The 20191-nt window shown below is 51.2% G+C and overlaps 4 protein-coding genes across 14 annotated transcripts in view; 2 read left to right on the top strand and 2 right to left on the bottom strand.

The window, feature by feature from the left end:
* Nucleotides 1-20191, bottom strand: part of IFT22 (intraflagellar transport 22) — a 984170-nt gene that overhangs the window by 102758 nt on the left and 861221 nt on the right. The window lies entirely within an intron of this gene.
* Nucleotides 1-20191, top strand: part of CUX1 (cut like homeobox 1) — a 1083765-nt gene that overhangs the window by 228446 nt on the left and 835128 nt on the right.
* Nucleotides 1-20191, bottom strand: part of FIS1 (fission, mitochondrial 1) — a 386064-nt gene that overhangs the window by 181682 nt on the left and 184191 nt on the right. The window lies entirely within an intron of this gene.
* The window catches only part of COL26A1 (collagen type XXVI alpha 1 chain), a 203275-nt gene that overhangs the window by 56273 nt on the left and 126811 nt on the right, over nucleotides 1-20191 (top strand). For both annotated transcript variants that reach the window (XM_050783734.1, XM_050783735.1), the window contains exon 2: nucleotides 9590-9712. In XM_050783734.1, the coding sequence (XP_050639691.1) occupies nucleotides 9590-9712 (123 nt within the window). The remainder of the gene's footprint in view (nucleotides 1-9589; nucleotides 9713-20191) is intronic.

Genomic DNA, 20191 nt, shown 5'->3' with positions numbered 1-20191 from the left:
AGGCTCCCAGGAGGGACACAGCCACTTCTGTGCTTGAGAGGGCGCCCTCTGGTGGTAGATGTAGGAGACTGCAGGCTGGGAGGGCAGGAGGGGCCGAGGTTCAGGACCACCATGGGAGACGCGTCAGGACAGGGACTTGGAGGCACGGTGCTTAATTGAGTGTAAGGAGGCAGGGAAGGGAGGGAGGAAAGGAGAAGGTGGAGTCTGGGTGATTTGCTCCTGGTGAGGAAACGGGGAATTTAGAGGTGCTGGTCTCCAAGCTGGAGGAGCAATTCGGGGTTGAATAGTGATGGATTCAGTTGAATTGGACAGGTTGGCATTGTGTGTACTGCAGTGGCCTGTGGGACATGATGGTGTGTGACCACTGTCTAGGCAAGCAGGCAGGCACGGTGGTGACTCAACAGGGGGGCAGGACAGAGCTCAGGATGAGGAAATGAGGGCAGACTGTGTGGTTCTGGTGGAAAGGCGGGGGGCGGGGGGGCGCACTGGCAAGGCCTTGGGGCTTTGCAGAATTGCTTGAGCCCAGGAGGTCAAGGCTGCAGTGAGCTATGATAATGCCATTGCACTCCAGCCTGGGCAACAGAACAAGACTCCGTTCCTAAAAACAAACAAACAAACAAAAAACAAAAGCCCTGGTCTCTGACTCAGGCTCAGGGGCTCAAGTGTCCTGGGGAGGGAGGGGACGCATGAGATCAACTCTCAAAGCAAAGTTCAGTTAGGAGCACTGGGGCTTGGGAGGCCAAGCCTGAGGCTTGGGTAGAGGTGGTGAGGTAGGAGGTGGAACTTGACTCCAGAGGCAGAGCTTGGACGCCAGACCAAATTGAGGACTAGCTAAACGAAACAGGTCGGGGCAGAAGCACCTCTGCATAAGACATGCCCACCAGTGCGCCATGTCAGTTTACCATTGCCATGGCAACACCAGGAGTTACCACCCCTTTTCATGACAACAACCCAACAACGCTAAAGCTATCACCCTCATCCTGGAAGTTTATGCATAAACCACCCCTCAATTTGCATACAATTAAAAGTGGGGCTGACGCAGTGGCTCATGCCTGTAATCCCAGCACTTTGGGAGGCCGAGGCCGGGGGATCATTTGAGGTCAGGAGTTTAACACCAGCCTGACCAATATGGTGAAACCCCGTCTCCAAAAATTAGCCAGGTGTGGTGGCATGCGCCTGTAATCCCAGCTACTAGGGAGGCTGAGACAGAAGAATCCCTTGAACCTGGGAGGCGGAGGTTATAGTGAACCAAGATTGCATTGCTGTACTTCAGCCCGGGCCACAGAGCGAGACTCCAAAAAAAAAAAAGTGCGTATAGATTTGAATGTGTGCGGCCCCACCTCTGAGCTTCTACTCTGGGCACACTGCCTCTGGGGTAGCCCTGCTCTGCAGGGAGCAGAGCCGTGCACTGCCACTTCAATAAAAGATGCAACACCACCGGCTCGTCCTTGAATTCTTTCCTGGGAAAAACTAAGAACCCTCCCAGGCTAAGCCTCAATTTTGGGGCTCCCCTGTCCCGCATCACCAGGAATATGGGGGGAAGAGGCTGCTTCAGCAGTATCTCTTAGGGTGGCAGGGACCTCGGAGAGGGGTTGGCTGGTCACATTCAGAGATGGGCATGAACCTGGGAAGTGTTCTGAAGGTCCCTCTATCCCATCATTACATGGTTTCCTGAGATCACTTAGCACTCGTTTTCTCTATTAACCCCCAGTTAAGGATTTGACGGCTCAGCGAAACCACAGAGCCAAACGCTTGGTGGGGTGAAAGTGCTGTGGGAGCAAGCCTTGAGCTGGTTGTGGCTCGGGACAGCTTGATTCCTCCTCCCCCTCAGTGAAGTGGGCCTCTTCTTGCAAGAAAAAGAGACTTGGGGCCAGGCGCGGTGGCTCGTGCCTGTAATCCCAGCACTTTGGGAGGCTGAGGTGGGTGGATCACTTGAGGTCAGGAGTTCCAGACCAGCCTGGCCAACATGGCGAAACCCAGTCTCTACTAAAAATACAAAATATTAGCCTGGTGTGATGTCGGGTGCCTGTAATTCCAGCTACCTGGGAGGCTGAGACAGGAAAATAGATTGAACCCAGGAGGCGGAGGCTGCAATGAGCTGAGATCGTGCCATTGCACTCCAGCCTGGGCCACAAGAGTAAAACTCCATCTCAAGAAAGGAAAGGAGAGGGGAGGAGAGGGGAGGGGAGGGGAGGGAATGGGAAGGGAGGAGAAGGGAGGGGAGGGGAGGGAAGGGAGGGGAAAGAGACTTGGCGGGAGCAGATCTGTCCCCAAGGCCTTTGCTAGGAGTGAGTTTACTGTCTTGGACCCTCCCTGAGTGCTCAGCTGGGGAGAAGGGAAGGGAAATGAGGAAGGAACATTGCTGAGATGATGCCCAGAGATAATACCAGTCCCTTGCCATCCTGATGGAGGCTGCCAGGAGTGTGTTCATTTCTTGGCAGTTCGAGGACCAGGCCTGCCACGTCCCAGTTCTGTCCTCCTGGGTCAGTCCTTCCAGGAGGGTCATGAAAGAGACGTATGTCTCCTGCTAAGCACCTTTCCGGCTGCAGTTATTTTATGGCCCCCAGAGCACTGTTCACCCACTGCTGTGCACCTGCCATAGTCAGGAGCTGAAATGTGCAGGTCGGCGGTGGCAGGACGACACTGCGACAGCAGACAGAGGCAGACAAAACACTCAGGATGCAGGGATCCTAGGGGCAAGACCATGGGAGTCCCCACAACCACGGGTACCTGGGGATGCACAGGCTTTAGAACTCCATCTGGAAAGGTCTGGGCCCCCCTTTCCTTGTCTCTGCCTCCCTTCTTCATTGTTTTTGGCCAGGTTTTGATTTTTGGAAGCCATTTCCAGCCCATTTAAAGACCAAATGTTCTGGAGACGGTGATTTGAGGTATTTGGAAATGTTTTCCAATTCACAGCTCATTTCTCTATGGAAAGCCCTGACTCAGTGTGGCTCAGAGATGCTGGACGGTCTGTCTGTTCTAGAACCCTCGGGGCGGATCTCAGGATCCCACAGTAGCCCATCCCGAGGAAAGTCACCTCTCTCTCTCTCTCTCTCTCTGTGTGTGTGTGTCGGAGTCTTGCTCTGTCTCGCAGACTGGAGTGCAGTGGCGTGAATTCGGCTCACTGCAACCTCCACCTCCTGGGCTCAAGCAATTCTCCCACCTCAGCCTCCCGAGCAGCTGGGATCACAGGCACCTGCCACCATGCCCGGCTAATTTTTGTATTTTTATCAGAGACGAGGTTTTGCCATGTTGGCCAGGCTGATCTCAAACTCCTGACCTCATGTGATCCGCCCATCTCGGCCTCCCAAAGTGCTGGGATTACAGACATAAGCCACTGTGCCTGGCTCACCTCTCTTTTTGGAAACACACACAGAGTGCTTGGGCTAGAGCTGAGGCTTTCCAGTAGAATCAAAGGAAGGGCCCAGGCTGCTGAAGTCTCAAACAGTTTCAGGACCTTTTTAATTGGCAGAGGTGGAATTCACAGTTTGTACTGGGTAGGTGGGATCCCGCCAGTCCTCGGGTCAGGAACACTAGACTCCCCTTGCAGCTCAGCCTCTGGTTTGAGCTGTAGCTATGGGCAATGAAGCTTAACCTCAGACTTTCTTTTCCCATCTGCAAACTAGGACTGTCTTTAAGCTGTTATTCCTTTGTAGGGTTTAAGTAGCCAGTTGATTAAGAATGATGCCTTGATTTAGGTAACGTTGCATGATTTCCACATTACTGACTGGGACGTGTTCACTTAGTCCTCATCATAACCTTTTTTTTGAGATGGAGTTTCACTCTTGTTGCCCAAGCTGGAGTGCAATGGTGCGATCTCGGCTCACTGCAACCTTCGCCTCTCAGGTTCAAGCGATTCTTCTGCCTCAGCCTCCCCAGTAGCTGGGATTACAGGCGCCCACTACCACGCTCGTCTAATTTTTTGCATTTTTAGTAGAGCTCGTCTAATTTTTTGCATTGGCCATGTTGGCCAGACTGGTCTCGAACTCCTGACCTCAGGTGATCTACCTGCCTTGGTTTCTCAAAGTGCTGTGTTTACAGGCGTGAGCCACTGTGCCCAGCCTCATCATAACCGTAAGAGTTAGATTTTAAATATAACTGAGGCTCAGAGAAGGGACATCACTCTGCCTGTCATACAGCAGGTTTGTGGCAGAACCTGTTTTTTTTTTTTTTTTTTTTTTTTTTTTTTTTTTGAGACGGAGTATCGCTGTGTCGCCCAGGCTGGAGTGCAGTGGCCGGATCTCAGCTCACTGCAAGCTCTGCCTCCCGGGTTTTTACGCCATTCTCCTGCCTCAGCCTCCCGAGTAGCCGGGACTACAGGCGCCCGCCACCTCGCCCGGCTAGTTTTTTATATTTTTTAGTAGAGACGGGGTTTCACCGTGTTAGCCAGGATGGTCTCGAACTCCTGACCTCGTGATCCGCCCGTCTCGGCCTCCCAAAGTGCTGGGATTACAGGCTTGAGCCACCGCGCCCGGCCAGAACCTGGTTTTAAACTAGGTTTCCTGGTGCCTGTGAGGAGGGGGCTCAACTTTTCACTACTTTTCCCTTTGCTTCCATGTTGTTGTTTTGTTTTGTTGAGACAGGGTCTGGCGCTGTCACCCAGGCTGGAGTGCAGTGGTGCGATCATAGCTCTCTGCAGCCTTGATCCCTGATCCCAAGCGATCCTCCTGCCTCAGCCTTCCGAGTAGCTGAGACCACAGGCACACGCCACCATGCCCGGCCAATTTTTACTTTTTATTTTGTAGAGACGGAGTCTTGCCGCGTTGCCCAGGCTAGTCTGGAACTTCTGGGCTCAAGTGATCCTCCCACCTCAGCCTTCCAAAGGGCTGGGATCACAGGCGTGAGCCACTGCACCCAACTGCTTTCATGTATATTTGCCTGTGCTAGTACTGGTAATATGTGTTTTCCTAGAAAATTGTCCAGTAGTCAGGAGTTTGAAATTTTTTGATGTAAGATTATACCTAATATTTGCTTATACATTTAAATCTGTATATGGATTTTTTTTTCCTTGTTCTTCATGTCTATTAAACCTGTGTTTAGCTGGGCGTGGTGGCTCACACCTGTAATCCCAGCCCTTTGGGAAGCCGAGGTGGGAGGGTCACCTGAGCCTAGGAGTTTGAGACCAGCCTGGGCAACATGGCCAGATCCCGTTTCTGCAAAATATGCAAAAGTTAGCCAGTGTGGTGGTGCACACCTGTGGTCCCAGCTACTTGGGAGGCTGAGATGGGAGGATTACGTGAGCCCAGGAGGTTGAGGCTGTGGTGAGCCATGATCGTGCCACTACACTCCTGACCTCAAGTGATCCACCGGCCTTGGCCTCCTAAAGTAGTGGGATTACAGGCATGAACTACCACGCCCGGCCTGAACTCATGTCTTTCTTCAGCTCTTGTAAATTTTCTTGTTATTTCTTCAAATGCATGCTTCTCTTTGTTCTTTTTTTTTTTTTTTTTTTTTTTTTTTTTTGAGACAGTCTTGCTCTGTCACCCAGGCTGGAGTGCAGAGGTGGATCTCAGCTCACTGCAAGCTCCGCCTCCCGGGTTCACGCCATTCTCCTGCCTCAGCCTCCCGAGTAGCTGGGAGTACAGGTGCCCACCACCACGCCTGGCTAGTTTTTTGTATTTTTTAGTAGAGACGAGGTTTCACTGTGTGAGCCAGGATGGTCTTGATCTCCTGACTTCGTGATCTGCCCGCCTCGGCCTCCCAAAGTGATGCGATTACAGGCACGAGCCACCGCACCCAGCCCTCTTTGTTCTTTCTGATCTTCCCTTCCAGAGCTACTACTAGATAGATGTTGGCCCTTGGTCTTCCTCTAGGTCCCTTGTTACCTGTTTCTGCCTGCTTTCCATCTCCTTTTCTTTTTGCAGTGTCTTCTGGGGAAGGTCACAACTTAGATTTGCAGCTCATTAGTTCGCTTTTTAGCTGTTTCCATTCTGTTTTTCACAGTCATACATTTCACTTCTAAGATACTGAATTTATTTATTTCATATATTCTTTTGTGTGTATGTGACAGGGTCTTGCTCTGTCACCCAGGTTGGAGTGCAGCAGCGCGATCATGGCTCACTGCAGTCTCAAACTCCTGTGCTCCAGCAATCCTCCTGCCTCAGCCTCCTGAGTAGCTGGGACCACAGGAGTGTCAGGGACCATGCCCGGCTAATTTTTGTATATTTTTGTAGATACCGTGTTTCACCGTGTTGCCCAGGCTGGTCTAAACTCCTGGGGTCAAGCTATCCACCCGCCTCAGCCTCCCCAAGTGCTGGGATTACAGGTGTGAGCCACCACGCCTGACCAGAATTTTTTAGTGAGTGATTAATTATGCTTTTAAAAATTGTCTCCATCTATTTGCTTTACTATTTTTTAAGGGGATGTGATTTATTGCCTGTTGAGTTGGTGCCTTTCTTCCATGATACTGGCCTTTTTTCCTTAAATAATTTGAAAGTCTTGGTATCTGGGGTTTTCCATTAGCTTGTTCCTGTTTCCTGAGAATTTGTCTATTGGTGGGCTGGAGGTATGGATGAAGAATGGGAAACGAGTGTGTAAGAATTCATTTATCTGTCTGACTTTGAGAGTGACCCTGTTTCTCCTGGAGGTCACCAGCATTTTTTTTTTTTTCTCTTTTCTATCCCCCATGACTGAAAGGTCACCAGCTTTTGAGATCACCCAGCACCCACTCCTCTGACCATACCTACCATAGGACAGGTGAATCCAATGCCTGATATATATATATATATTTTAAATATATATATATATATATTTTTTTAAATAGAGACAGGGTCTCACTCTGTCACCCAGGCCAGTGTGCAGTGGCACTATCATATCTACGTATCTCTACATATCCATAGATACAGGTGTATCTATCTATCTATATAGACATAGATATAAAGATATATCTATAGATATCTATACCTATAATATATCTATATTTTGAGATGGAGTCTTGCTCTGTCACCCAGGTTAGAGAGCAGTGGTGCGATCTCGGCTCACTGCAATCTCTGCCTCCCGGGTTCAAGTGATTCTCCTATCTCAGCCTCCCGAGTAGCTGGGACTATAGGTTCATGCCATCAAGCCCAGCTATTTGTTTTTGCATTTTTAGTAGAGATGGGGTTTCACCATGTTGGGCAGGCTGGTCTCGAACCCCTGATCTCAGATGATCCGCCCACTTTGACCTCCCAAAGTGCTGTGATTACAGGCATGAGCCACCATGCCCGGCCGTATATATATAATTTTTGTAGAGACAGGATCTTGCTATGTTGCCCAGGCTAGTCTAGAATTCCTAGGCTTAAGCAATTCTCCCGCCTTGGCCTCCCAAAATGCTGGGATTATGGGTGTGAGCCACCGCACTCAGCCTCCAATGCCTGATTCCTGAAACCAGCAGGGACTAGGACCTGGGTCCTACCTGTCCAGCTCCTTCTATGGTAGTCCCCTAACCAATCACTCTGATGGTCACCTCTGGGTCCATCCCTGCATCTGTGCCCCCTTGTGGCTCCCAGCTTCAGCCCCAGTCCTCTTTTGTTTGTTTCTGGCTGTGATTTTCACCTTCGATGTGGGCCCATCTACTTTCTGTCTCTTAGGGACGCTTCCAAATGTCTGGTCCATTGCTTCTCTCTTTCCAATGCCCTTAAGGACTTATTTTTCTTATTTTATTTTAATATTATTTTTAGACAGGGTCTCACTCTGTCACCCAGGCTAGAGTGCAGTGGCACGACCACAGCTTACTGTAGCCCCAACCTCTTGGGCTCAAGTGATCCTCCTGCCTTAGCCTCTTGAGTGGCTAGGACTACAGGCGTGCACCACCACAGGTAATTTTTAAACATTTCTGTAGAGATGGGGTCTCGCCATGTTACCCGGGCTGGTCTCAAACTCCTGGGCTCAAGTGATCCATCCTCCATGGCCCCAAAAGTGCTGGGATTATGGGCATGAGCCACCACCTAGCCCGGGACTTATTTTTCAATTTTCAATTTCTAGGCTATGGGGATGGGAGGAGGAGGTGGGAGCACCTTGACCTGATCCCGTATTGTTTGTGTACTTTCCTTCCTCCCTCCTTCTCTCCACTGCCCAGGCTCGCTGCCCCTTGCTTCTTGTACTCTGAAGGCATTTATTCCCTAGCCTGTCAGGTCACAGGTTTCTTCCTTTCTCCTGCCTCCTCTTCCTTCAGCCTTCTGACTCTCTTTCTTTCTTTCTCTCTCTCTGGCTCTTTCCCTCCCTCCCTCTCTCTCTCTCTTTATTTCTTTCTCTCTCTTTCCCTCCCTTCCTTCCTCCCTCCCCTTTCCCTCCCTCCCTCCCTTCCTTCCTTCCTTCCTTCCTTCCTTCCTTCCTTCCTTCCTCTCTCTCTTTCTTTCTCTCCTTCCTCCTCCCTCCCTTCCCCTTCCCTTTCCTTCCTTTCCCTCTCCTTCCTCCCTCCCTCTCTTTTCCTTCCTTCCTTCCTTCCTCCCTCCCTCTCTCCCTTCCTTCCTTTCTCTCTTTTCTTTCTTTCTTTCTTTCTTTCTTTCTTTCTTTCTTTCTTTCTTTCTTTCTTTCTTTCTTTCTTTCTTTCTTTCTTTCTTTCTTTCTTTCTTTCTTTCTTTCTTTCTTTCTTTCTTTCTTTTCTTTCTTTCTTTCTTTCTTTCTTTTTTTTTCTTTCTTTCTTTCTTTCTTTCTTTCTTTTTTCTTTCTTTCTTTCTTTCTTTCTTTCTTTCTTTCTTTCTGTCTGTCTCTCTCCTTCCTTCCTTCCTTCTCCTTCCTTCTTCCTTCCTTCCTTCCTTCTTTCTTTCCTTCTTTCTTTCTTTCTTCAGGGTTTCACTTGGTTCCCGAGGCTGGAGTGCAGTGGTGCAATCATCGCCACTGTGATCCTGGGCTCAAGCCATCCCTCTGCCCCAGCCTCCTGAGTACCTGGGACTACATGTGTGCACTACCACGCCTGGGCTAATTTTTTAATTTTTATTTTGTAGAGGCAGGATCTCATTATGTGGCTCAGGCTGATTTTGAACTCCTGGGCTCAAGAGATCCTCCTGCCTCAGCCTCCCAAATTGCTGGGATTACAAGTGTGAGCCACTGTGCCTGGCCTGGCCACTTCTCATTGCAGGCTAGACCTGCCGTGGTCTCTGTCCACTCTGTGCCTGTTACACTGCTGCCTTCCCTGCTGGCTGTGTCCCCTCTCATGGCCCCCACACGTTGGTCGGTTGGTTGGTTGGCTAACTTATCTTGCAGTACTCAGCTGGTGGCCTCAGGGCCTGCTGGGCGAGGTGCCCTGTTCCCTTCCTATAGCTCTTGTGCTCAGCACGTGATGGAACCTGTTACCTGCTGTTCCTATGGACTATGTCATCTCCTCTCCCCACCAGGGTGAGATTTCCAGGGGCAGGACTGAGTCTTTTTCACCAATTCCACACTGGGTGGTCAGTGACGGAAATGATGCCAAGGCTTGGTGGCCAAGGGTTGTAAGTGTTCTCTCTTCCCCTCAGACCGAGACAGAGGGTCTCAGTGGACCCCCCATCCAAGAGAGCAAGCCTCCACCCCAGGTTTGTGGGGACCCCTCCCTGTCCAGCACGACCCCCTGACCTGAAGTTGGCAGCTCTGGGAACAGGCACGGCTCATGTGACTGTTGCTCTCTCCACAGGCACTGGTGCCATCACACGGTGACACGGACGGTGTCCTGCCAGGTGCAGAATGGCTCGGAGACGGTGGTCCAGCGTGTGTACCAGAGCTGCCGGTGGCCGGGGCCCTGTGCCAACCTCGTGAGGTAAAGGCCGCCAGGCTAGGCCGCTCTGCCCTTCCCTCCCATTCCCTCGGACAAACCCAGTCCTAGGACGGCTCTGGGAGAGGCTGGGCTGTGCTCACAGACAAAGGCTGAGCGTGCATTTATGAAGCACCTTCTGTATATAAGGCATGGGTGTGTGTATATGGGGTATATATGTGTGTGTGCATAGATGTCACAGACGTGCTCCCACCGCAACAGAACCACACAACCCAGTGGGCGTTTGGCAGGCAGAAGACCACCGAGGTCGGGGAAGGCCAGGTAGGGCTGAAGAGGGAACCGGCCAGCTCTGTGGCTCCGGGCTGGAACGAGGGGCTACAATGACCTTGGAAATCCAGCCTGCCTTTGGCCCCGACCCTCACAGGTCTCGCCTCTGTCAGCACCGCCTCACTCACCAGGCATGTCCCTCTCACTGGCCCTACTTATCACTGGACCTGCCCCTCGCCAGGCCTGCCCCTCACCAGGCCTGCCTTTCACCAGCCCTGACCCTCACGAGCTCCACCGTTCACCAGCCCTGCTCCCACCAGCCACGCCCCTCACCAGCCCCGCCCCTTACTAGGCCCTCCCTCTCACCAGCCCCGCCCCTCACTAGGCCCTCCCTCTCACCAGCCCCGCCCCTCACTAGGCCCTCCCTCTCACCAGCCCCGCCCCTCACTAGGCCCTCCCTCTCACCAGCCCCGCCCATAGTCAGCCCTTCCCTCTCACCAGCCCTGACCAGACCACAGCCCTCAGGGGCTCTTCAGAATCCGCAGAGAGACATCTTGGAGTCAGACACTGGCATTCACGGTCTCCAAAGTTCCAACTCTCCTTCTTTTCCCTTCCTCCTCCTCTCCATGCCCTGCTTAGCTCCAGGGACTGGCTTCCCCAAACCACTCTTCCCACAGCCAGCCAGCCTGGGGCCTCTACCCCAAGCACGGCGCAGCGGCTGCCCTCAAACTCCAAATCCCTTCTCCTCCTTTCTGCCCTCCCTAACGGGACACTTTGCATGAGTCAGGGCTCTCCAGAGAAACAGAACTAATAGGACGGGTTGGGGGAGAGGGAGAGTGAGAGAGAGATTGAAATGGTAAGGAACTGGCTCGTATGATTATGGAGACTGGCGATTATTCCAAACCTGCAGGGTGGGCTGGCTGGCTGAGACCCAGGGAAGAGAGCTGACGTTGCAGCTTGAGGTGGGAGGCTGGCTGCTGGTCAAATGCCTTCTTCCTCCGGGGAAGTCCGTCTTTTTCTTAAAGCCTTCAACTGATTGGACAAGGCCCACCCACATTATAGAGGGCAACCTGCTTTACTCCAAGTCTACTGATTTAAATTAATCTTGGCCGGGTGTGGTGGTTCACGCTTGTAATCCCAGCACTTTGGGAGGATGAGGCAGGTGGATCACTTGAGGTTAGGACTTTGAGAGCAGCTTGGCCAACATGGCAAAACCCAGTCTCTACTAAAAATACAAAAATTAGCCAGGCGTGGTGGCGGGCGCCTGTAATGCCAGCTACTCAGGAGGCTGAGGCAGGAGAATCGCTTGAACCCAGGAGGTGGAGATTGCAGTGAGCCAAGATTGCACCACTGCACTCCAGCCTGGAAAAATAAAAAAATTGCTTAGGATGGTATCTGCCATGTTTCTCCACTGTTGCATAGTTATCTTTCCCTTTGTCATTTATTTGTACGTTGTGGGGAGACATTTTAAACCTGTACGAATATCCTGTTTCTCATCACACTATCATCTTGCTTGCAACAGTTAATGCTATGGTGTTTGTCAAATGGTGATTTCCTGTTTTCATTCTTTAACAGTAGAGATGCTTCACTTAGGACCCCTATTGCATACAAGTGTTTTGATACAGGTCATTCTGCAAGGGGAATGGCTAGGTAAACGGAACGTCATTCATTTTCAGTTTTATTAGAAAGAGCTGCTTTTGCCGGGTGCGGTGGCTCACTCCTGTAATCCCAGCACTTTGGGAGGCTGAGGTGGGCGGATCACCTGAGGTCGGGAGTTCAAGACTAGCCTGGCCAACATTGTGAAACCCAGTCTCTACTAAAAATACAAAAATTAGCTGGATGTGGTGGCGGGCACCTGTAATCTCAGGTACTTGGGAGGCTGAGGCAGGAGAATCGCTTGAACTGGGAGGCGGAGGTTGCAGTGAGCTGAGATAGCGCCATTGCACTCCAGCCTGGGCAACAAGACCAAAACTCCGTCTCAAAAACAAAAACAAAAACAAAAGCAAAACAACAACAACAACAAAAAAACCTGCTTTTAAATGCTGTACTAGAGAGATGGCCAATGGGTCCAAAATAATTAAAAAAAAAAAAAAAAAAAAAAAAGCTTCTTCCTTTTCCGCAGAGGGTACAGACACTCCCTATTTTCTGCCTTCCACACTTCCCCAGGAGCTAAATTCCAAGATCCTCCTGCCTTTCGGGGAGTTTCCGATTACTAGGTCATGGCCTCTTGATTTGGGAACAGCTTCTGAGAAGAAAAGTCTTTGAAGTCTGATCTGTCTGTGACACTGACAGGCTGGGCTTTGGCTTAGAGCTCTGTTGGAGGAGTGGCTGTCCTACTCTTTCTCTCTGTTTTTTGTTTGTTTGTTTGTTTGTTTGTTTTTTGGTTTTTTGAGACAGGACCTTGCTCTGTTGCCCAGGCTGGAGTGCAGTGGTGCAATCATGGCTCACTGCAGCCTCCAATTTCTGGGCTGAAGTGATCCTGCTGTGCCAGCCTGAGTAGCTGGGACTACAGGCATGTGCCACCATGCCTCACTAATTAGTTTTTTTTGGTAGAGACAGGGGTCTCGCCATATTGCCCAGGCTGGTCTTGAACTCCTGGCTTCAAGGGATCCTCCTGCCTCAGCCTCCCAAAGAGCTGGGATTACAGGTGTGAGCCACCACGCCTGGTCTCAACAAGTTAAAGCCGTTAAACTATCAAAGCACAATAACGCAGCCAGGCATGGTGGTTCATGCCTGCAATTGCAGCACTTTGGGAGGCTGAGGCAGGTGGATCACCTGAGGTCAGGAGTTTGAGACCAGCCTGGCTAACATTTAGAAACCCTGTCTCTACTGGAAATACAAATATTAGCCAGGCGTGGTGGTGGGCACCTGTAATTCCAGCTACTCGGGAGGCTGACGCAGGGAGAATTGCTTGAACCCGGGAGGCGGAGGTTGCGGTGAGCCGAGATCATGCCACTGCACTCCAGCTTGGGCGACAGAGTGAGACTCTGTCTCAAAAAAAAAAGAGAAGAAAGAAAGAAGGAAAGAAAGAGAGGAAGGAAGGAAGGAGGGAGGGAGGGAGGGAGGGAGGAAGGAAGGAAGGAAGGAAGGAAGGAAGGAAGGAAGGAAGGAAGGAAGGCAGGCAGGCAGGCAGGCAGGCAGGCAGGCAGGCAGGCAGGCAGGCACCTATAAGAAAAGCTGGACAAGCTAGCCCCTGAATCACTGACCTGGACTGAAAAATTTTCAAGTGATCATTAATGTTGCACAGTTGTCTCCTTTACCACTTAAGAAATTATCTGAACAATGTTTCAGAAGCACTGGGGGCTTCGATGTGGGTGTTGCCTGGCTTTCCAGGGAGTTCTTCTCACCTACTCCTTGGAGTTAGGAGGTGAAAACAGAACATTCAGTCAGGGCTAACATGCGTTTGTTGTGAGTCTCCCTTTTTCCTGCACAATGTAACTAGTGGGAACCTTGCTAATGAAAACAACTTGGCTGGTGGCAGTGGCTCACACCTGTAGTCCCAGCTACATGGGAGGCTGAGGCAGGAGGATTGCTTGAGGCCAGGGGTTCGAGACCAGCCTGGGCAACATGGAGTGAGACCTCCATCTTTACAAATTTTTTAAAAAACATTAGCCATGGCCTGGCATGGTGGCTCACTACTGTAATCTCAACACTTTGGGAGGCCGAGGTGGGCAGATCACCTGAGGTCGGGAGTTCGAGACCAGCCTGATCAACATGGAGAAACCCCGTCTCTACTAAAGACACAAAATTATCCTGGCAGGGTGGTGCATGCCTGTAATCCCAGCTACTTGGGAGGTTGAGGCAGTAGAATTGCTTGAACTGGGGAGGCGGAGGTTGCAGTGAGCCGAGATCACGCCACTGCACTCTAGCCTGGATAACAAGAGCGAAATTCCATCTCAAATAAATAAATAAATAAATAAATAAATAAATAAAACATTAGCCATGTGTTGTGGTGTGCATCTGTAGTCCCAGCTACTCGGGAGGCCTAGGTGGGAGGATCACTTGAGCCCAGGAGTTCGAAGCTATAGTCAGCTGTGATTGTGCTGCTGTACTCCAGCCTGGGTGACAGAGTGAGACCCTGTCTAAAAATAAATAAATAAATAAAATAATAAAACTTAATTTTCATTCTTTTAGAGAAATTTCATATTGCTGATCTTAATTATCATCATTACTGCTGTTACTATAATTTACTAGGGAATGGGGCAGGCACGGTGGCTCACACCTGTAATCTCAGCACTTTAGGAGGCCAAGGGGTGTGGATCACCTGAGGTCAGGAGATCGAGACCATCCTGGCCAACATGGTGAAGCCCCGTCTCTACTAAAAATACAAAAAATTAGCTCGGCGTGGTGGCGCGTGCCTGTAATCCCAGCTACTCAGAAGGCTGAGGCAGGAGAATTACTTCAACCTGGGAAGTAGGGGCTGCAGTGAGCCAAGATCGTGCCACTGCACTCTAACCTGGGCAACAGAGAGAGAGACTCCACGTTAGCAAAGCAAAAAAATAAGGCCGGATGCAGTGGCTCACACCAGTAATCCCAGCACTTTGGGAGGCTGAGGCGGGTGGATCACCTGAGGTTGGGAGTTCGAGACCAGCACGGAGAAACCCCGTCTCTATTAAAAATACAAAAAAATTAACCGGGCATGGTGGCACATGCCTGTAATCCCAGCTACTCGGGAGGCTGAAGCAGGAGAAGCGCTTGAACCCGGGAGGCGGAGGTGGCGTTGAGCCGAGATCACGCCATTGCACTCCAGCCTGGGTGACAGAGCAAGACTCTGTCTCAAAAATAAATAAATAAATAAATAAATAAATAAATAAATAAAATCCCAAGTCAGAGCATGTCTTTCCCATGCTCCGAACCTTCTGGGAGCTCCCATCTCAGTAAAGCTGATACCTCTTTCCGTGACTGACTGAGGTCTAACGTCATGTAGAGCCTGCTCCCCTTCCTGACCCCAAAGCCTTCTAGTCACTGCCTTGCTCCCTGGGTTCTGGCCCCACGAACCTCTCTGGGCTGCCACATACCAGCTCTGTTCCTCCTCGGGGTCTTCATGGTTACTGTCCTGCTGCCTGGACCATTCTCACTCCAGAAATGGGAACAACTGGGTCTCGCCTGATTCTGTTCTCTGATCATAGTCTGTCGACCCCTCCCATCCGTCACTCTTCAGCCTCTTAACTTGCTCTGTCTTATTCTTAGCCCTTGTCACTCTCTGAAATGTAGCATTCATTCCCTGGCTGGATTGCTCATCGCCTGCCCTTTCTGCTAGTCTGGGAGCCTTAGGAGGTGGGGGCTGTCTCATTGGCTGCTATGTTCCCAATACCTGGCTTGCAGGAGATGAAGCAGCATTACTGAATTGATGATTAGGTTAAGAAGATGAAATCAGATCAGAGATGTCAGAGAACTTTGGGTTTTGTTTTAGATGGAGTCTCACTCTGTCACCCAGGCTGGAGTGCAGTGGCATGATCTCGGCTCACTGCAACCTCTGTCTCCCAGGTTTAAGTGATCCTCCCACCTCAGCCTCCCAAGTAGCTGGGTCTACAGTGTTCATCACCACACCTGGCTAATTTTTTTTTAGTGGAAATGGGGTTTCACCATGTTGGCCAGGCTGATCTTGAACTCCTGACCTCAAATGATCGGCTTCCCTCGGCCTCAAGTGCTGAGATTACAGGCATGAGCCATTGTGCCTGGCCCCTAGTCTTCTTAGCGTAATTTTTTTTTTTTTTTTAGATGGAGTCTCACTCCATCGCCCAGGCTGGAGCGCAGTGGCACAATCTCAGCTCACTGCAACCTCTGCCTCCCGGGTTCAAGTGATTGTCCTACCCCAGCCTCCTGAGTAGCTGGGATTACAGGCATGCACCACCACGCCTGGCTAATTTTGTATTTTTAGTAGAGGCGGCGTTTCTCCATGTTGGTCAGGCTGGGCTCCAACTCCTGACCTCAGGTGATCCACCCGCCTCGGCCTCCCAAAATGCTAGGATTACAAGCGTAAGCCACCATGTCCAGCCAAGAAGTGCGTTCTTTTATTATGATTAAGAATGCTGCTGGGCCAGACATGGTGACTCACACCTGTAATCCCAATACTTTGGGAGGCTGAGGTGTGGGTGGATTGCTTAAGGTCAGGAGTTCGAGACCAGTCTGGCCAACACAGTGAAACCCCGTTTCCACTAAAAGCAGAAAAAAATTAACTGGGTGTGGTGGTGGCCGCCTGTAATCTCAGCTACTCAGGAGACCGAGATGGGAGGATTGCTTGAGCCCATGAGGTGGAGGTTGCAGTGAACCAATATCATACCACTGCATTCCAGCCTGAGCGACCAGAGCCAGACCCTGTATCAAAAAAAAAAAATGAATAAAGTCCTGAGACTGGAGGTGACCTTGGAGATGAATAAATGGAGAATGGATACTGGTCTCAGAAGAGTCCTGTGCACCCCAACCTTACAGGTGGGACTTAGGTGGAGAGGCAGGTGTCCTCCTGGTATCCTGGGAGGTGTTTCCAGAGGGAGGGTGGAACAGAGAATGCACTGTCCCAGCTGCTTCTGAGAAACCCCATAGGGTGAGGGAAGAGGAGTCATCATCAGGTTTGGGGTCACTGGAGACCCTGGCAAGTGCAGTTTTTGGGGAGTGATGCTTATAAACCACTGAGAATGATCCTCAGAAAGGGGGGACAGGCTGGGGCAGGCGGGGAAAGGACAGCTGCAGGGACCAGTGCTGGAGAAGCCGAGCGGGGTGGCTCAGAGAAAGAGGGGGCCCTGTCAGAGCAGCAATAGAAGGGAAGGCCACAGCAGGGGCGCCCACGCAGGGGGATCCACAGAACACTGAAAGTCTTTGATTTCCGGGCTGACTCTTCCTACCAACCTGGAAGTGCCTTGAAGGCAGGATGCTCTGTCCTCATCTCATTATTCCCAGGACTTTACTACATGGGCCAGCACACTGAGGTGCTCAACGGTGTTCATTAAATGAATGCATTCATCTTCTTGTGAGATGAAAGCAACATAGGTATCTATAATACAACCATCTTATTTGTGGATTTTCCCATCTGGTGAATGGCACAATCCACTTCCCTTCCCTCCCTTTCCCCCCTACTCTCTCTCTCTCTGTTTTTTTTTCTCTCTCTCTTTCTCTCTCTTCTTTCTTTTCTTTTCTTTCTTTCTTTCTTTCTTTCTTTCTTTCTTTCTTTCTTTCTTTCTTTCTTTCTTTCTTTCTTTCTTCTTTCTTTCTCTTTCTCCTTCTCTCTCTCTTTCTCTCCCTCCTTCCTTCCCTCCTTCCTTCCTTCCTTTCTTTTTCTTTCTCTTTCTTTCTTTCTTTTCTTTCTCTCTTTCTTTCTTTCTTCTTTCTTTCTTTCTTTCTTTCTTTCTTTCTTTCTTTCTTTCTTTCTTTCTTTCTTTCTTTCTTTCTTTCTTTCTTTCTTTCTTTCTTTCTTTCTTTCTTTCATCTCTCTCCCCTCCCTCCCTCCCTCCCTTCCTTCTCTCTCTCCGTCTTTCTCCACCCCACCTCTTTCTCTTTTTCCCTTCCTCCCTCCCTCCTCCCTCCCATCCTGTCTCTCTCTCTCTCTCTCTCTCTTTGTAGAGACAGGGTCTTGCTCTATTACCCAGACTGGAGTGCAATGGCACAATCATGGCTTACTGCAGCCTCCAACTCCTGGTCTCCAGCGGTCCTCCCACCTCAGCCTGTCAAGTAGCTGGGACTACAGGCACATGCCACCAGGCTTGGTTAATTTCTTTTTGTTCTTATTTTTTTGTGGAGACAGGGTCTCACTATGTTGCCCAGGCTGGTCTTGAACTCCTGAACTCAAGTGATCCTCCTGCCTCTATCTCCCAAAGTGTTGGGATTACAAGCATGAGCCACTGCACCTGGCCTGATTTTTCTTTTAAAAATAATGTTGGAATGTTGTAGTGTGTGTGTGTGTTGGTGAGGAGAGAAGGTGGTACTTAAAACTAATCCTCACTAGTAAGCATGGGGACAGGGCGCGTGGCAGGGTACCCAGTTGGTCAACAGCATGATGTGGACGAGAATGCAGGCACCTGCCTGCTCTGGTTGGGCGTACTGGGGACAGTGACCTTGCCTGGGGCTTTGCAGGTCATTTGTTCATCTGTTCGATTGTTCATTTAATGTTGTCTGAGCAGTAAAGGGCCAGGCACTAGTGTGTAGAGAGAACATGATTCTCTCCTCGTGTGTACAGGGTTGGCATGGGAAGGACATGTTCATGAAAGACTCACAGCATTGGAGGGAGACCTGGTCCGTGGGTTTCCCTTGGGAGTGACATTTAGCAGAGACCTGGGGGACTAGGAGATTTCACTAGGGGAAGAGATCCTGGTAGGGAAGAATGGGCTGTTTCGGGGCCCAGCACGGTGGCTCATGCCTGTAATCCCAGCACTTTGGGAGACTGAGGCAGGCAGATCACCTGAGGTCAGGAGTTGGAGACCAGCCTGGCCAACATAGTGAAACCCCATCTCTACTAAAAATACAAAAATTAGCCAGGTGTAATGGCGATTGCTCCTAGTACTCAGGAGGCTGAGAGAGAAGACTCGCTCAAACCTGGGAGGCAGAGGTTGCAGTGAGCTGAGATTGCACCACTGCACTCCAGCCTGGGTGACAGCGAGACTCCATCTCAAAAAAAAAAAAAAAAAAAAAAAGACAGCTGTTCAGGCCATGCAGTCGGCCCTGGAGGAAGCCCCTGGCTGGAGGCAGGCACCCTGGGCCAATGCCCTCCCTGATGGCTGGGAGACTGGACTGGACTGGGTGACTTTTCTGAGAGGGTCGGGGACTCAAAGGCAGATAGCACAAGCCGTGCCTCCCTCCTCTGTGCCTCAATTTCCCATCCTGGGAAATAGAACCCACCTCCCCCCACCCGCCTTCCTCTGGAGTGGGTCACAGCCCCGGCTGGGCTCTGTTCATTGCAGTGGAGAGGTTGGGCGTCACGGACATTGAGCATCACTGACACCGCCCTGGTCCCCTCCTAAGCCCCTCGGCTGGCTGCTGGCTGGGACGGGCTGGGGCTCTGGGGCCTGATAGACTTAAAAGGACGAGTCCCAGGGACTCGGGGGGTTAAGTTTTCTTCGGTCAGGCTTCCCCTGCCCTTGGCTGTCTCCCCGGCCCCTCAGAGTCCTTTGATGGCATTAGAGCCAACCTTTTCCAGATGTGCTGAGCAGAGGGGTTTGCCGGAACTCTCCGGGGCTTCGTCTGCCTCCTTCATTCCCCTCTGCCAGACAGCCCCCTGCCCGCCAGCCTCCCCCCTCTGGTTGGGTCGCCTGCTGTTCAGGACGGATGCCCGCAAGGCAACACAAAGTCCTGGATTGAAGTGCTTTCTTAAAACATGCTCTTTCTTCCCTGCCTCTCCTCCTTAGCGGGACTGTTTGGGTTGAGAAGCTCACCACGGCTGCCCACCCCAAGCAGTGGGGGCCTGTCTGGGCTGCATCCACTGTCCGCACCCCCACACCACCCCCAGGTGGACTGTGACCCGGGCCAGAGGGTGAGGTGAGGCTTGGCAGAAGACCCTGCCCACTGGGCCCACTGTCCACTCTGTCTGGCACTCGGAAACCCCTAGCTTGGATTCTGGGGAGGCTGGAGGCCTCAGAACTGCAGTGGGAAGCCCCTTTCCCCTCCCCGATGGCCCGCGGCGATTAATCAAGAGATTAATAATCCCCTGCCTCCTGCTCGGAAACCCCCACTCTCATTTCCTGTTGAGTCTCCAGCCTGACTCGGAACCTCCCAGTCTGTTTCTCCTCCTGGGGGTTCCTAGTGAGGAAGTGGAGGCCAGGGGAGGAGTTGGGGGTGGGCAGGCATGGAGGCTGAGAAAGGGGTACCTGTCCAGTGAAGGTGGGGGCACCTGGCTCCCCCAGGCAAGGTTCTGGGCTGGCAGAGTCGTTCTGAGCAGGTGATCCCTGGATGGTGCCATGTCTCCCCGTACCCGAGGCGGGACCTCGTGACGCTTTTGAGCACATCCACTTTGGAGACCAGACAGCCAAGACCTCTGCTTACTCACCTCCAGTGATGGGGACCTCATTTCTTCGGGGAGCCCTCCCCCACAGCTTTTTTTTTTTTAAACAGAGTCTCACTCTGTCCCCCAGGCTGCAGTGCAGTGGCACAATCTCTGCTCACTGCAACCTCCACCTCCTGAGTTCAAGCGATTCTCCTGCCTCAGCCTCCTGAGTAGCTGGGATTACAGGTGTGCACCACCATGCCGGGCTAATTTTTGTATTTTCAGTAGAGACGGTTTCACCATGTTGGCCAGGCTGGTCTCGAATTCCTGACCTCAGGTGATCCGCC

The sequence above is a fragment of the Macaca thibetana genome, chromosome 3, assembly GCF_024542745.1.
Source record: "Macaca thibetana thibetana isolate TM-01 chromosome 3, ASM2454274v1, whole genome shotgun sequence".
Classification (NCBI taxonomy): Eukaryota; Metazoa; Chordata; class Mammalia; order Primates; family Cercopithecidae; genus Macaca; species Macaca thibetana.
Note: the sequence above shows the minus strand (reverse complement) of the source record. Positions and strands in the feature narration are given on the sequence as shown.